General features: G+C 43.5%; 1 protein-coding gene across 6 annotated transcripts in view; it reads right to left on the bottom strand.

Moving 5' to 3' along the window:
- Nucleotides 1-1,315: 1,315 nt before the first annotated feature.
- Nucleotides 1,316-16,519, bottom strand: part of LOC110533874 (seizure protein 6 homolog) — a 208,399-nt gene continuing 193,195 nt past the window's right edge. For 2 of the 6 annotated variants that reach the window (XM_021618440.2, XM_021618445.2), the window contains 7 exons: nucleotides 11,809-12,005; nucleotides 10,664-10,858; nucleotides 6,111-6,302; nucleotides 4,982-5,176; nucleotides 4,825-4,863; nucleotides 4,595-4,703; nucleotides 2,297-4,473 (listed from right to left, as the gene is read on the bottom strand). In XM_021618440.2, coding sequence (XP_021474115.2) covers nucleotides 4,305-4,473; nucleotides 4,595-4,703; nucleotides 4,825-4,863; nucleotides 4,982-5,176; nucleotides 6,111-6,302; nucleotides 10,664-10,858; nucleotides 11,809-12,005 — 1,096 coding nt within the window. In that variant the 3' untranslated portion in view covers nucleotides 2,297-4,304. Of the gene's footprint in view, nucleotides 2,111-2,296; nucleotides 4,474-4,594; nucleotides 4,704-4,824; nucleotides 4,864-4,981; nucleotides 5,177-6,110; nucleotides 6,303-10,663; nucleotides 10,859-11,808; nucleotides 12,006-16,519 lie in introns of those variants that run through there. The other 4 variants (XM_021618444.2, XM_021618442.2, XR_005053663.1 and 1 more) reach the window with 4 other exon arrangements.

Genomic DNA, 16,519 nt, shown 5'->3' with positions numbered 1-16,519 from the left:
CAAATCCAAATCTATTTTAGATTTTAGATTCTTCAAAGTAGCCATCCTTTGCCCTGATGACAGCTTTGCACACTCTTGGCATTCTCTCAACCAGCTTCATCTGGAATGCTTTTCCAACAGCCTTGAAGGAATTCCCACATATGCGGAGCACTTGTTGGCTGCTTTTCCTTCACTCATCCCAAACTATCTCAATTTGCTTGAGGTCGGGGGATTGTGGAGGCCAGGTCATCTGATGCAGCACTCCATCACTCTCCTTTTTGGTCAAATAGCACTTACGCAGCCTGGAGGTGTGCTGGGTCATTGTCCTGTATAAAACAAATGATAGTCCCACTAAGCCAAACCTGATGGGATGAAGTATCGCTGCAGAATGCTGTGGTAGCCATGCTAAATTCTAAATCCATCACAGACAGTGTCACCAGCAAAGCACCCCCAAACCATAACACCTCCTCCTCCATGCTTTATGGTGGGAAATACACATACAGAGATCATCCGTTCACCCACACCGCATCTCACAAAGACAGCGGTTGGAACAAAACATCTCAAATATAGGCTCCAGACTAAAGGACAATTTTCCACCGGTCTAATGTTGTTTGGCTTGTGTTTCTTGGCCCAAACAAGTCTCTTCTTCTTATTGGTGTCCTTTAGTAGTGATTTCTTTAATGCAATTCGACCATGAAGGCCTGATTCACACAGTCTCCTCTGAACAGTTGATGTTGGGATGTGTCTGTTACTTGAACTCTGTGAAGCATTTATTTGGGCTGCAATTTATGAGGCTGGTAAACTCTAATTAACTTATCCTCTGCAGCAGAGGTAACTCTGGGTTTTCCTTTCCTGTGGCGGTCCTCATGAGAGCCAGTTTCATCATAGCGCTTGATGGTTTTTGCGACTGCACTTGAAGACAATTTCAAAGTTCTTGAAATGTTCCGTATTGACTGACCTTCATGTCTTAAAGTAGTGTTGGACTGTTGTTTCTCTTTGCTTATTGGAGCTGTTCTTGCCATAATATGGACTCGGTCTTTTACCAAATAGGGCTATATTTTGTATACCCCCCTACCTTGTCACAACACAACTGATTGACTCAAATGCATGAAGAAGGAAAGAAAATCCACAAATGAATTTTTATGAAGGCACACCTGTTTATTGAAATGCATTCCAGGTGCATTCCTCATGAAGCTGGTTGAGAGAAATGCCAAGAGTGTGCAAAAGCTGTCATCAAGGCAAGGGGTGGCTATTTGAAGAATCTCAAATATAAAATATATTTGGATTTGTTTACCACTTTTTTGGTTACTACATGATTCCATATGTGTTATTTCATCATTTTGATGTCTTCACTATTATTCTACAATGTAGGTAATAGTACAAAATATAGAAAAACCCTTGAATGAGTAGGTGTTCTAAAAATTTGACAGGAAGTGTATATTTATAGTTGTTTTAGCACAGAAAATGTCTCTCAACAAAACTGTGAGTCAAATTGAACAAAGCACTAATTTGTTTCCTCAAGTCGCAGACACCCTCATATTAGACAGGCAGGTTATTTACAAAGTGATATTTAAAACCCATATATAGACTGGATGGTTGAATTTTAGTAGCAAAATTGAAAAATACAAATGTTCACTCAGGGTAAATGTGAAATTGATATTTGGACAATGTTCAAACAACTTTGGGTCATTTTGTATTTTTCATGTATACTGTATATTTCAAGACCCATGACAATGAATAAACCGTACATTTGTTCTTCACATTTCTTGTGTAAATCTTAAAACCTAAACCATTTGAACTAAATGTATCCCCCCCACAATGTTACCAGTCCTGGGCTCAGTTATGACATGAAAATGTACAAACACTAAAGAAAGGCCATCTGCGTCAAAGGTCTACAAAAATAACACCATGTTGATCCACCATCTTTGCAGTTTTGGTAGAAGTCCTCTGGAAAGACATATTTACAAAAGCCCACAAAAAGGAGTGAATTAAGAGAAAGAGGAAGGAGGGAGGAATAGGAGCTGAAGTCATTGCAGGTAAGATGAGAGGTGCAGAGAGGGTCCCAAAAAGAAACCCCTGAATTCCCCTAGCTGTAAGGTCTTTAAATGGTCACCTCATAATCTCCTTTGCCCTGTAAAGACCAGACAAATACACTCATCAAAAGTTCTTACTAGCCAAAAGCTCTAACTCTGTGTCATAATCACACAGCAGTTCCTCAGTCATTAAAAGGTGGATTATGAAAATGTGACAGAATATGGTCAATGGCCAGAACTGGATCATGCAAATCGTGTAGAAATAAAAAGTAGAAACAACATGATCAGAACAGAAATTCTTTAATATTGTTTCAAACTGATTGACAAGGGAGTGCGAGGACATGAAAAAGACAGGACATCAGTGCAACAACAATAATGTAGTACATTTAAGCTTCACATTTTACTGACACCCCATACTTTACTTTCAATAACAGTGAGATGTTATGAAAAGGTATTTTCTTTTCCAACTGAAGTAAATAGTACATGTTAGAGAGAGAAAGAGAGAGAATGAGAGATGAAGTGAGGGTCAGGGAGCTGTGTTGTGAGGAACCCCACAAGTTGTTGACTGAAGTGACAGAAGTGTTGACACCAGTTCGGTACAGTGGACAGCTGGCTGGAAGTGGATGCAGTGACAGATGACAGTGGTTGAGGTGTAGTTTAGGTGTGCCTTTTAAGATGGACAGTCGGCATCAGAAGAAGGCCTTACCTCGTTGTTCTTCTGCAGGCAGCCAAGGAGGGACAGACAGACACAGTCATTAGTAATCACAGAACGCCTGCCGGGGCTGATGGGAAGAAGAGGTGGAGGAGGAGAGTATGGTCCAGTCAAAATGGAGTCCAGAACATGAAAGTAAAGAATGAGAGAGACAAAGCATCCGCTCAAGTCCCACAGCAGAGTGACTAATAGGAAAACATTTTGAATCAAGGGCATGATTCAAGTCAGATGGTCTATCAAGCACAAAGTTGCTGTAGTTTAGGAGAATTGTATGCATCACTAACATTTGTAACAGAGATGATGAATAGTTTAACACAACACAATAATAGACATGGCAGCATTCTGTTGCTTGCACAATGTGCCTGTGACATTGCACAACAAATCCAACACTCACATTAAATAAAACAAATACATTTAAATGACCTATCAAATACATGTAACTGATATATTTGTACACACAGCTATATAGATATGAAGGACTTATGGACAAAGGAATATGTAAGACAAGTACAAGAATTCCTGACAAACTATATGTCAAATCTAAGGATTTTGGTTGTTATTTTAAGTGCTCTGAAATGCTGTGTGCAGCACATAAAAGTAACGTCAATACTAAGTGTAGATGTAAATACAGTCTATTATTGTACATTGACATTTGTTATAGCCTATGTGATTCAAAAACAATCATTTATAATAGGGTCCAGGGGTGCAACTTTCACTGAGGACGGGGACTGGGGACGGGGAATAGGGGGGTGTGGACGGGGTGTGGACAGGGGACGGGGGGTAATATGCCCCCCACATTCTGAAATTGAATTTTTGGCCCCCCCAGTTTTATCAATGGAATGTGATACAAAACGATGCAACGATGTGTTTCAGGACCATGCGGACATCTCTGAGCGGTCAGGTAGGCTGTTTGGAGTGTTTATCCGACTGGATAAAAAAAAACATATAATACAAAATAATAATAAATATGTCCCCCCCACTTCTAAAACCAAAGTTGCGCCCCTGATAGGGCCCATAAATGTACACTTTTCAAAAGTAATTCAAACTAATTAATGGATAAGACTCAATGAACTCAATCCCATGTGAATGACATGATGAAGATGACACAAAGATGGAGGAGCTTTAAAGTGTCTTTGAAGTTGACATTAAGCATTTTTGTTCAAGCTTTTTCACCTTCATGCAGTAAAATATTACATTCATCTATCCAGAAGCATAGTCCGAACAGAAGCACTGTGCAAAGCTAAAAATGGATCCTACAAAGGTCATCACAAATGGAAACGCATATGTGTAGTGTACTACATCTGTCCCTTATCCAATCCACTGATTGAGTGCTTGTACAATCCTATTGATCCACTGAAAATGCACATATTTTTATAAAGCTTTAAAGCTAAGTAAACTGTAGGGCTTCCACGCTTCAAAGTTGAGAGAGATAATTTGTAGGTGCTTGTCTGCATTCAACACAAGACCACAAATTGAGAGGCACAGCTCAGACCCCCGTGTCTGCGGTGGGAGACGGTGTGAAGAGTGCCCTCAGCTGGTTAAACATGAGATGACAGGCAGACAGATGACGATGAGATGGATCAGGACAGGACTATGGTGTTCTGGGAGTCCACGTCTCGGAGATTCATGTGCATGACATCCATACTTACTCCTGTCTCATAGATTGGGTTATTAAAGGCAGACTCCTCTGTCATGTTGTCATACGGCGGCAAGGATGATGTTGGCATTCTGATGGTCTTCCCCTGAAGTCTGAGGGACAGAGAAACGCAAAGTGTCTTGAAACGGCTCTGAGGCCTTCAACTGAATTACACATGTTATCAATTGATGGGCGTCATGCAGTTACTTCCCCTTCTTTCATTCTCATACTCACTTTGCAAAGTAGAGGTAAATCCCCAGGATGACTAGCAGTACGACCGCAGCAGGAATCAGAACAGCAATGACAATGTTGCTTCCTTCCATACCGTAGTCAGGACTAGCAACTAAATAAAAACATAGAATATACATAACTAGAAATGACCTAAAAACAAGTATAGCATAAGCATATCCTCTATTGGCATCACCATACTTCACACTGTGGTTACAACTAGCTGATATACTTACCATCCAACTTGCGCTCCTTCAAATACTGCGAGGAGGATGCTGGAAAAAAGAAAGATAATATTCATGTGTACCCTAATAATTTTACACGTCATGGAACTGGGCGTCATAAGTTATTTGAAGTTGAGGCATATGTGTGCTATGGAAGCAGACAGTGTACCGCTACAGGTGGGTGGTGTGCCGCTCCACTGTGACGGGTGTCCAGGGACACAGCGGATGGTGGGCTCCCCCTGCATCTCATAGCCGGTACGACAGGTGAAGCTCAGGGTCTCCCCGGCCTGGTAGAAGGCCTTTTCTAAGCTCTGCACGCTGGTGGATGGGGCGCCAGGGTTCCTGCAGGGCTCGTACCTCTCCGCTGCCAGGACACACACACACACACACACACACACACACACACACACACACACACACACACACACACACACACACACACACACACACACACACACACACACACACACACACACACACACACACACACACACACACACACACACCATGGCTGTCACTATGGGTGTTTCAATGTCTCTTAGACAGCAGAGTGCCATTATCAAATGCATAATTTCCAACATAGATACACATACTGCCACCACTTCCATAAGGCAGCTACCTCACTTTGTGTTTTCTCTCTACGCAAAAGTAATGATGTTTGACACAGGCAGATGTGGCTATCAATAGGCACTATCTCATTGTGCAGATAGTTCCTGACCTGACAACCAGTGTCAGTCCCTCAGCTCATTTCCCCATTGTAATTTACCTGGGACAGTTTCCAGCCTGTCTAATTACTTTGAAACAATGAAGAGAGTGTCTCATCACCACTCTGTTTGAACAGCAGGTCCAGCTCTTCTTACATAGGCCATATTGATTCTGCACCTGTTCTCTCCAGTTCTCTCCTCAAGTTTCTCCAATGCTAATTGGCTATACTTGCTGTGTCATGCATCATCTTCCTCTCAATAGATCATTCTCCAACAAGGCCTTTTATCTGAGGCAGGGAGTGAGGAGGCTGGGATGACAGGTCATCAATGCTTTTGGAGGGCTTCTGGAGGTTAGGTGGAAGAAATCAGCATGTCCTCTCGGGCTACAACTTTGCAGAACGTACTGAGACCATCCACAAGATCACCTGGCACAGAGTTCTCTGAGTTATCTAAAGGAATACTGCGGACTCTTGAAAAACAGTGCTGATTGTTAGAGAGGAGGACCACGACTATCCTGGTTGAATAAAATAAACAACACTGTGTGTGTGTGTACGCGTACGTGTGTATTTGCTCAGATACAGTTTCCTGACTTACGGTTACACTTGGGAAGCCTCTCACTCCACTTGGGGTTAGCTGTGTCTCTGTTGTAGCAGGTGAGCAGTGTGCTTCCAGACAGGGAGTAGCCCTTATTGCACACATACTGCACCGTTGATCCCACTATGAAGCGGGATCCCGTCAGCACCCTCCGACTGTGCTCCACAGTCCCCGGGTCCGGACATGTCATTACTGATCATACACAGACACACACACAGGCGGAAAACACAGGCAAATTGATAACCACTCCAATGCATAACCACTACAGTGCAGTATGTTCACGATCATCATTATTAGTCAAGTCACACCACATCTTATCCTCAGTGATTCCCTCAATAAAGGCCCAGTCTCATACAATAACCCAGTAGATGACACCCAAAGCCTTCTAATTCAATAGCAGCCATCTATCTAGGTCATTAAAAAGAACAGGGCTGGATATTGAAGCCATCCAGGCATAGCAGCCCACAGCCCAGGGGACCTCCACACAGAGAAAAGCACTGGGTCTGCCTGTAATATGCCTGTAATATGTATCAGAGATGTGCAGATGGATCGATGTCACTAAACACACAGAGACTACTTCCAGTAATGTTACACACTGGAGGCTGGGGTTGAAATGTGCCACAAAACAACAAGGAACCCATACAAAATGGAGGTTCTTATAACTGTGGTTTTCATCTGTAATTGACTGTATTTAAATATAATATTTTAATATTGCTTAGTATGATGTAGGATTGAATGGCGGGAACCCGGTTACCGAGATTTACCGCCCAAAACGACTCTCTTTTCCCGGGATAAATGACTGCGAGAAACCGGTAAATGATAATAAATTATTTCTATGAACAGCATGGAGTGAAATGGAACTACTAAATGATTTGCGATGTCTAAATCTGGCTACTCTATGGCCTCTGTATGATGACTCATCAACGCTCAGGGTGCATGTAGACCTACTCATCATGGTAACTGTTTTTCTTGTGACAGGTATGTGACAGATAGACTATGCTACAGTAATATAAAGACCGAATGCGCATCTAATTTACCCATCTCCATATGGCTTTCGGGGTCACCTTATTTTTTAATTGTAAAGATATGTTATTTTCAATTGCAGCTGCAGAGTTTTAAAACATCCTATCATTCGAATATCGTTGCTTTAAATCAGTGCATGCTGAGCACCCTCGCAGTCTTTCTCGCTCTCCTTCAACTCCATTCAAATTGCATCCAAAATAGATAATCCTGTTCTAGATTGATACTATATAGCCCTTTAAATAATGTCCTAGCTTACCTCTTTCAGGCAACACATTCAATGCAGTATTAGCATTATATTTAGCTAATTAATGATGGGTTATGCATCATAAGTTTCTAACATATAGCCTCTGGCTCTTGCACAATATGCAAGCACCCAGGGACTCAACTTTCACTGGGGACACCATTCAACCACATTTTGAAATTGTATTTTTGTCCCCCCCCCCCCAGTTTAATAATTGGAATGTGATACAAAGCAAGGCAACACGGTCTGGTAGGCTGTTTGGAGTGTTTATCCGACTGGATAAAAAATGATTACAATAATTTTTGTGTCCCCCCCACTTATAAAACCAACGCTGCGCCGCTGCATGCACCTATGCTCCGCTGGCCTCTCCTTAAAAAACGCTTCTTAGCTCTTGGAGTCCCATGCAGGGAAAGCTAGACTAGAATAGATGCTGGACATTTGAAGAGGGACTCAAAGCCTTTTTTGCTGAATGTTAAATACAGCAGCCCAATAAACATGCAATGGCTGTAGGCTATAGCAGTTATTTATTCAGACCCACAGCCATTCAATCTTTGTGAAGAGAAGTGAAAGCCTTCTGCATCTAATTCTTGTCCTATGTTATTCAAGGATGTCATTAGAATTATGACGCTAAGGACAACAAAACTTATTTCATTTAACAATTGAAAGCGAGGAAGGAATGAAGCAACAATAGAGAGAGAGAAAGAGGAGGTAGGCTAATAACATTAGGGGAAATATTATGAAAGGTACAGTTGAAGTCGGATGTTTACATACACTTAGGTTGGAGTCATTAAAAGTCGGTTTTTAACCACTCCACAAATTTCTTGTTAACAAACTATAGTTTTGTCAAGTCGTTTAGGGCATCTACTTTGTGCATGACACAAGTCATTTTTCCAACAATTGTTTACAGACAGATTATTTCACTTATAATTCACTGTATCACAATTCCAGTGGGTCAGACAACAAACAACAGTACGCAAGTATAAACACCATGGGACCACGCAGCTGTCATACCGCTCAGGAAGGAGACGCGTTCTGTCTCCTAGAGAGGGGAGCTTTGTTGCGTGAGGGACTGGTGCACTTAACAAAATAGATGGCATCATGAGATAGGAAAATGATGTGGGTATATTGAAGCAACATCTCAAGACATCAGTCAGGAAGTTAAAGCTTGGTCGCAAACGGGTCTTCCAAATGGACATTGACCCCAAGCATACATCCGAAGTTGTTGCAAAATGGCTTAAGGACAACAAAGTCAAAGTATTGGAGTGGCCATCACAAAGCCCTGACCTCAATCCTATAGAACATTTGTTGGCAGAACTGAAAGCGTGTGCGAGCAAGAAGGACTACAAACCTGACTCACTGACACCAGCTCTGTCAGGAGGAATGGGCCAAAATTCACCCAACTTATTGTGGGAATCTTGTGGAAGGCTACCCGAAACGTTTGACCCAAGTTAAAAAAATGTAAAGGCAATGCTACCAAATACTAATTGAGTGTATGTAAACTTCTCACCCACTGGGAATGCGATGAAATAAATAAAAGCTGAAATAAATCCTTCTCTCTACTATTATTCTGACATTTCACATTCTAAAAATAAAGTGGTGATCCTACCTGACCTAAGACAGGGATTTTTTACTCAGATTAAATGCCAGGAATTGTGAATAACTGAGTTTAAATGTATTTGCCTAAGGTGTATGTAAACGTCCGACTTCAACTGTACACATGCGTTAGCCTACTAATTATACAAATTGCCTTATTATATTTAAAAAATAAAATCTAATCCGCTAGCCTATACTTGTAGCTTTGTAGGCCGCATGTTTTGCACCAGAATTGCATGTTTTCTTTGGCTTTATCATGGTTTGAAGATGTGCATAATTCCAGTCCATATAAAACAGTATAATACAGTACAGTACAGTAATACAGTACACACTCAAAAATATTAGCCTACTGGAGCTAGTTTAATTTATTTACCCAAGAGAGCATATACATCTATGGGTTTTTATGTTTTTATGTCGTGCATAATGCGGACTAGCCTATATCAGATATGTAATGGACAATGGCACAATCATTTGGGAATTTTTGGGCTTGGGCTCATTAAACGTCGTTAATATATGACTCATCAGGCTCAGGTAGCATCAGGTTAGAATTGTCATACTGATCAAAGCTCTAGTCAAATCCTGACATATTTATATGCTTTATAATGCTTTTGAATGACACTTCCGGATTTGGAGGGAAATACCGGGTTACATGGGAGAAAAGGGATTTATTCTCGAGATTTTTAAAATACTGGAAAAATATTCAACCCTAGCATAGCTGCGGGAAGTAGGTGTGGTGTGTGTGCTGCAGCACCCCCTGAAAATTCACAAGAATATAAAATGTAATAAAATATAAATCACAAAAGTAGTGCACTGCGCCTTTAATGGTCCTATATTAGCGGACCGATGTAGCTGTCAGCGCAGCCAAAAACGTATTTCCACCCCCGCCCCCAAACTACTTCCAGTGGCTATGAACTCTAGTATGATGTAATTGTCAGATTATTCAGCTGTATGCAGTATGTTCTCTCTCCTGTAGGTGGCAGTTAAACCATTTTAGTTTTATGTTGCTCACCCACCCTTCAGCATCAGATTTCAGACAGCAATTAAGTTCACCCGAGTGCTTTAAAAGAATGACATTCATAAAACAATGTTCTCACTTAAAATGTCTGGTTAAATGTGGCATGACCATTGCTTTGGTGTAGCAGTGGCTGTAGTGCCATGTGATACAAAAAAACGTGTAGCCTGACATTGCATTTTGCTCTGGGTTTGATAACACAGTTTATCATCTATAGGAAGTGTTGATGGAGATTATCCAGGCAATGAGGCAGCTATTTAATGCAGAAATGGGGTTATGTATGTATTACTGTGTTTCTAGAAGATGGCTGCAGGTATGCTGCTTTCACACAGCAGACTGATACAACATGACACTCGTTACACCATTTTGCTCAGAAGTCAGCACACATTACATGGAATGTCAATCAAAGCACCAGTGACCAGCAGGGTGTAAAAGTGACTCTGACTTGCATGAACAGTTATTCTAGGAACTCGTTGAATCCAGGCTTTCAATATAGATGTTTAACCAAATTGTCTCTGGTCCGTTGTCTATCCAAATGAGACACAAAATACTAAACAGAAAATAAGTAGACATACTGGTACAATCCTGTCCCTTATCTCCTAAACGCTATGGGAGACATTGTTTGTAAGCAGGCAGAGAATCATGGTTAGTTCCACTGTGGGAGCTTGTTATTTCCCAACTCACCTTTCTCACAGCTAGGCACATCTCCGCTCCACGTCAGGTCCCACTGGCACATTAGGATCTCCGAGCCCTGCACCTCGTAACCTGGGTAACACTGGTAGGTGACCACTGTCCCGTGGATCAGGTCTGGGTGGGAGGTACTCTTCCAGCCGTTGGTGATCTCTGGCAGCTCAGAGCATGTATCGTTCCTGGGGACCTCTGTGAGCGAAGAGCCAGGGCAGGTTGGAGGGATTTAGAGATGGAGAGGAAGGACGGATATTAAGAGAGACAGAGATAGAATGAGCAGGGTGTGTCGAGATGTTATCCTTGTCAAAAATGTCCCTCAACTGCACATGGGTTATCCATTAATCTGAACAAGAGATTGCTCTAATAATATAGGCTCATCAAATCTAGAAACAGGTTGATTTATACACAGCAAGTAAAGCCCAAAATCTATGACTGTACTGATGTGTGTGGTTGATAAAAACAGATAAATGACAATTGAGTTCAGCAGCACAGCAGTGACAGGCACAGGGAATCCTTTGGTGCGACCTGCATGTGAATTAGGCTCTGGTGTGTGAAGAGAATGTCATCAATTTGCAGTGATTGTACACTGCACTGTGAGCCAGCTAAGGGGAGGACAGTGGGTGGGTTGGCACTGCCCGTTCTGCCCTTCTTCTTCCACTATGGCACACACGGCCGGGGGTGCAGCCCCCGGCAAATACAGAGGATGTGGACAAAGCAGGCCACATAATTGTGTTTTTGTGTTTGATGTCCCATAATCATATGCACCGGTGGCTGTTCAGAGGGAGAGAACAGCAGATACTGTAAAACACGTTTTCTCTTGTATCCTGCCATCCTCTGCACGATAATTCCTTCTATGTAGTATTATTCTCCCTCTCTCACTGGTTGCTACCAGCAGCCTCTTGTTAGAGGATATTTTTTCAGTCAAGGAAAAGTTATTATCATTGTTTGCCTGTGATAGTCTACAAAAAAAAGGGAACACTGTATTCCATGTACTGTATGGACAATTTTGTCACAGCCATGGGAGAATAGAGGATTTATTGTAATACATTTTAAAAAGCCATCTTCCAAGAATCCTTCCATTAAAGAATTTCTCATAAAACAGTGTGCAGGTACAACTAAACAGCAGCTTAGTACTGCCTCACCAAAGAAGTGGACCACGAAGCCGTTGCCGTAGCCGTAGATGTTAGTGGCAGGGTCCGACTGGAACTGGATGGTGACATCAGCCATGGAGGTGTAGAGCTTGAAGCGAGACCTGGTGCCACTGTACTGACCCAGGATGTTAGCTGTTAGGTCATCACCATCGTAGAAAGTCAACAGGTCATTCTTACCCACATTAAGCCTGCAAGGAGAGGTAGAAGCAGCAGTCAGTCAACACATCTGACAAACAGAGTATATCTGTATATAAGAACAACAGACAGAGCATGCAGAGCAGAGGAGAGGAATGCTTAATTTCTCCAAAAAAGTCTGGTTTTTCTGTCAAAATTAGACTGCAGAGGGAGGGTGAGAGATGTCTTGCAGGGAAATGTCAGACCTTTGCAGGAAATCTAAATTATGTTTACGTTGGATGGATCTGATGCGAAATAAACACTAAATAATTCAGCATTAATTTGCCTCTGCTCCCTTTGACTTTCCACAGAGCTCTGTCTGTCTGTCTGTCTGTCTGTCTGTCTGTCTGTCTGTCTGTCTGTCTGTCTGTCTGTCTGTCTGTCTGTCTGTGTCTCTCTCTCTCTCTCTCTCTCTCTCTCTCTCTCTTTCTCTCTCTCTCTCTCTCACTCTCTCTCTCGCTCTCTCTCTCTCTCGCTCTCTCACTCGCTCTCTCTCGCTCTCTCTCGCTCTCTCTCGCTCTCTCTATGTACTGGAAGATGTATTTGCTGAAGTGAAAGTATTATGAGAACTCTCAATTCCTCATCGCTATTCACTCCGGGGGAGGTAGTTTAGCCTCTTGGGTAAATTAGATTACTGAATAATGCCTGCTGGTTAACTGTTGAGTGGTATTGATAGATGGTTGGTAGAGGGAAAGAGCCTCAAACTGGACAGGTCCTAGACAGTTAAAAGCGCCACATGTTTGAGAGAATAAGATAAACAGTTGGACTATTATTCATACTAACAAAAAGAAAACTGCATCATAACAAGAAAATAAATTGAACAATAGAAAAGCAGGCCAGACGCTGAAGGAGGATGGAAGCCAACAAATCAGGTCATTGAATACATAAATACTGTCATTATATCAGTGGCAGGAATCAGCCCCGTTTCCCATGGTCATTGCTGCAATGTATCTACATAATAACACACATAAAGCCAGTCACATCTTGACTTGGGGGCTCAGCTGCCTCTGCCTAACTTCTGAATGCATTAACCTTTCCAAACAGAGAACTTAGACTCATTGCCCTCTCTCTTTCCGGAGCAAGAGCAAAGCCTGACCTTTATTCATAGAATAAATCATGGGAAAATAAGCAGTGAAAAACTCTAGTCCCCCATAGATGATAAGCAGTGAAAAACTCTAGTCCCCCATAGATGATAAGCAGTGAAAAACTCTAGTCCCCCATAGATGATAAGCAGTGAAAAACTCTAGCCCCCCATAGATGATAAGCAGCGAAAAACTATAGTCCCCCATAGATGATAAGCAGTGAAAAACTCTAGTCCCCCATAGATGATGAGCAGCGAAAAACTCTAGTCCCCCCAAAGATGATTTCAGCAGAGATAGTTCCTCTGTTCAGTGTGCACCTTGGAGCATGTGTCAGAATAGCTTTGCAGATGTCTGTGCCCACGGATGGGGCAGGTTAATATTCACAGCCTGTGTGTAGGAGAGCACTTAAGAACAATAAAGGAGGGGGCTCCGTTCTCCAGACAGCCATGGGTAAGAGCAATCCTCTTGTACCTATCAATCACCTGTCTCCTGCATCCGCTACCATATTTATTCTGCATCCAGATTGCATTTACATGATTGAGTGCACATGACTTTTTTAAGGATGGGCACCCACAGGACTGACTTTTAAATGGTCATTAGGACCCCCTCCCTTCACGCAGATTAATCCTGCCTGATTGCTCTGCCTGCAAATCTGTCCCTCAGAAGCCATGGGTGGGTGCGGCCCGCCCAGCTTGACTCACTTCTGCTCCCCCCCCCCCTTTCCTTCTCTCTGCCTCTGCTATCCTTCATACGTCCTTGAAGGTGAAGACTAGCACTTTACTGTGTGTCTCTGTATGCATGTTGATGGATTGTGGCAGACCATTTCAATCCGCTGCTTAAACTTAAGCAGCTCTTATTAAACAGGCCCTGATGTTAGCGAGGTGGTAGGCAGACATTAGCAGAAAGGCAGCCCATGCCACCACGTGTCTACCAAGTATGCCTGTGGACAGATTTGGGCTTAACTAACTCGGGGCTACAACTCCAGAATACAAATCAGGGTTGGCAAAGACGGCGATGAGAGCCAAACGAGGTGAAGCCTGACAAATACTCCCTCTAGTCTGCAGGACGGGCAAGAAATCAAATTAGACCTCCATTTTCCCACTAAAACCCTGGAGCGAGACACTCCAACACAAACGCCTGTAGGATGGATAGGAATGACAGGCTGTGCAATAGACAGGTTTGACATGGATCAACTGCCTGATTAAGCCAGTGTTTAAGTCCACTGATCCAAATCCTCATGGGGAAACAACATCATGCACCAACCAACATGGAGACAATTACACATGCACCTTGAATGGTGTTGGTCCCGAAGCTGAAAGACCCCATGTTGCACTGTCAGCTCCACAAGCAGAAGTAGATGCATGAAGATGGACAGCCAGAGAGTGATGGGATGTGATGCTATGCTGTCAACAACACATTGTTGAGGTTGCGCCTCGGGCAATTATGAAGTAAGCCTGTGGGCAGCTGTTGCTGTAGCTCCCCAGAAATGTTGGACACTTACAAGCACAAACACACATACACGCATGCCCACACACACACACGCATGTCCACACACACACACACGCACACGCGCACACACACGGACACACACACACACACTTTCGCTAATTTCAAACACGTGTACAGGTAATTGTGATTGCTCTCAGGGATTGAATGCTGGCATGCTACCCAGCCAGCAGCATCCAGTGAAGAGTGTTGAAATTGTCTCTAGAAGTATCTGTGGATCCATGGAGTAGCTCTCTCAGTGGAAGAGTCTTGTGAGACTAAGGAAGGCTGTGTGCTGCGCTGGCCCCGTTGCACGCTGGCGCTAGGGCACTGGGCTGAGAGACTGGGACACTTTCTGAGCAGAGAGCCAGCACGCACCCGTTCCATTGTTAGTTCCTGTCTCAGACTTAATGGAGAAACTGGTCATGGCTGGCAGAGCCTCCTTGGCTGTTCTGGACACGGTGAACACATCTGAGATGGTAGGTAGACACAGCACAATTCAATCTCTTCGCTCCCACCCGGCTTTACCAGGACTTTAGTTCTATCAAAACAATTAAGCAGAATGAGGTTTTCCCGTTTGTTTAGCTTTCTCTTTTTAATTAGAAAGTTAAGTATTTGTTTTTAAAGGCCAGGGCTTTGGCTTGGTGCCCGGGTTAGGGGGCTTTTGAAAAATGTCTTATTAATGACAATCCTGCCAAATCCCTGTGCCCCTGGGGGCATCGCTCACACCACGCTGCCCTGCGCACAGGCACCCTGCCAGCCTGGAGAGGTACATCTCAGCCTAGATACATCTCTCTACGATGACTATAACTTATTGCACTGACAGTAGGTAAACTGATGTACAAGCCAGTTATTGTGTCAGTATTAAACATGTAAGTCCCAGAGCTTCCACTGAATGAGTCTCTGGACCCAAGGTGCCCTGAGAGTCAGAGGTCTGCTTCTGTTACTGTTACCAGAGAGAGAGCCACTCTGGGTCTTACCAATTGAAATACTGTTCCTGCATGGCAGAGTCAACACAGAAGATCTAATTGGAAGAGACAAACCAAGTGTTTGTCAGAGTGACATAAGGTAGCTAGCTGCAGTATGGATGGAGGTTGTTACAACACTTACATCTTCATCTGGCCTCTAACCTAGACATTCCATTTTGTACCCAGCGGTGTGAGTCACAGGCAGGTGTGCATGACTGTCACCTGTGCTGCCGCCTGCCCGTGCCCCAAGTGTGCTGTCTTAATGAGAAGTGAGCCAGCCCTCCTAGTTTGGCCTAAATTAATTAATCAGTCCTCATTATGCACACTGTTCCTCAGTAATTGCGAGCACAGGCACAGTGATGAATGATAGTAGAAGAGTGAAAGCATTCTCATTAACAGGGAAAAGTGTTTGACCACCCTTATAATGAGGCCTCTCCCTTCCTGCTACACACACAGGTGCCCCCACTCACTTACATGCACTCTCTCTCCTCCTCCTCTCTCCCCACCGCCACTTTCTCTCTCTCTCCTCCTCCTCCTCTCTCCCCACCCCCACTTTCTCTCTCCCTCTCTCCTCCTCCTCTCTCCCCACCCCCACTTTCTCTCTCCCTCTCTCCTCCTCCTCTCTCCCCACATATCTCTCTCTACCCTCCTCTCTCCCCACCCCCACTCTCTCTCTCTCTACCCCCCCTCTCTCTCTCTCTCTACCCCCCCCCACCCCCCCCCCCTCTCTCTCTCTCTCTCTAAAACAGTGAGCGCACTGGGACTCCCTGAACGAGACAAGAGCAGCGAACTCATTTCAGATAAATGGCCAACAGCGTGGTGGTGGGGTCTTGCGGGGTCAGGAAAGCAGTGGGTTTTTGCCATGTAGGCTATTCCTGACTAAGTTGGAGCTTAGCTGGAGTTGCGTAGGGCAGGGTCAATTTAATGGAAGGTTATGTGGCTAAGAATGGTATTGATATTCAAAACCCAGGGAACTTCATCAGTCAGTAAACT

This window comes from Oncorhynchus mykiss, chromosome 10, assembly GCF_013265735.2.
Source record: "Oncorhynchus mykiss isolate Arlee chromosome 10, USDA_OmykA_1.1, whole genome shotgun sequence".
NCBI lineage: Eukaryota > Metazoa > Chordata > Actinopteri > Salmoniformes > Salmonidae > Oncorhynchus > Oncorhynchus mykiss.
Note: the sequence above shows the minus strand (reverse complement) of the source record. Positions and strands in the feature narration are given on the sequence as shown.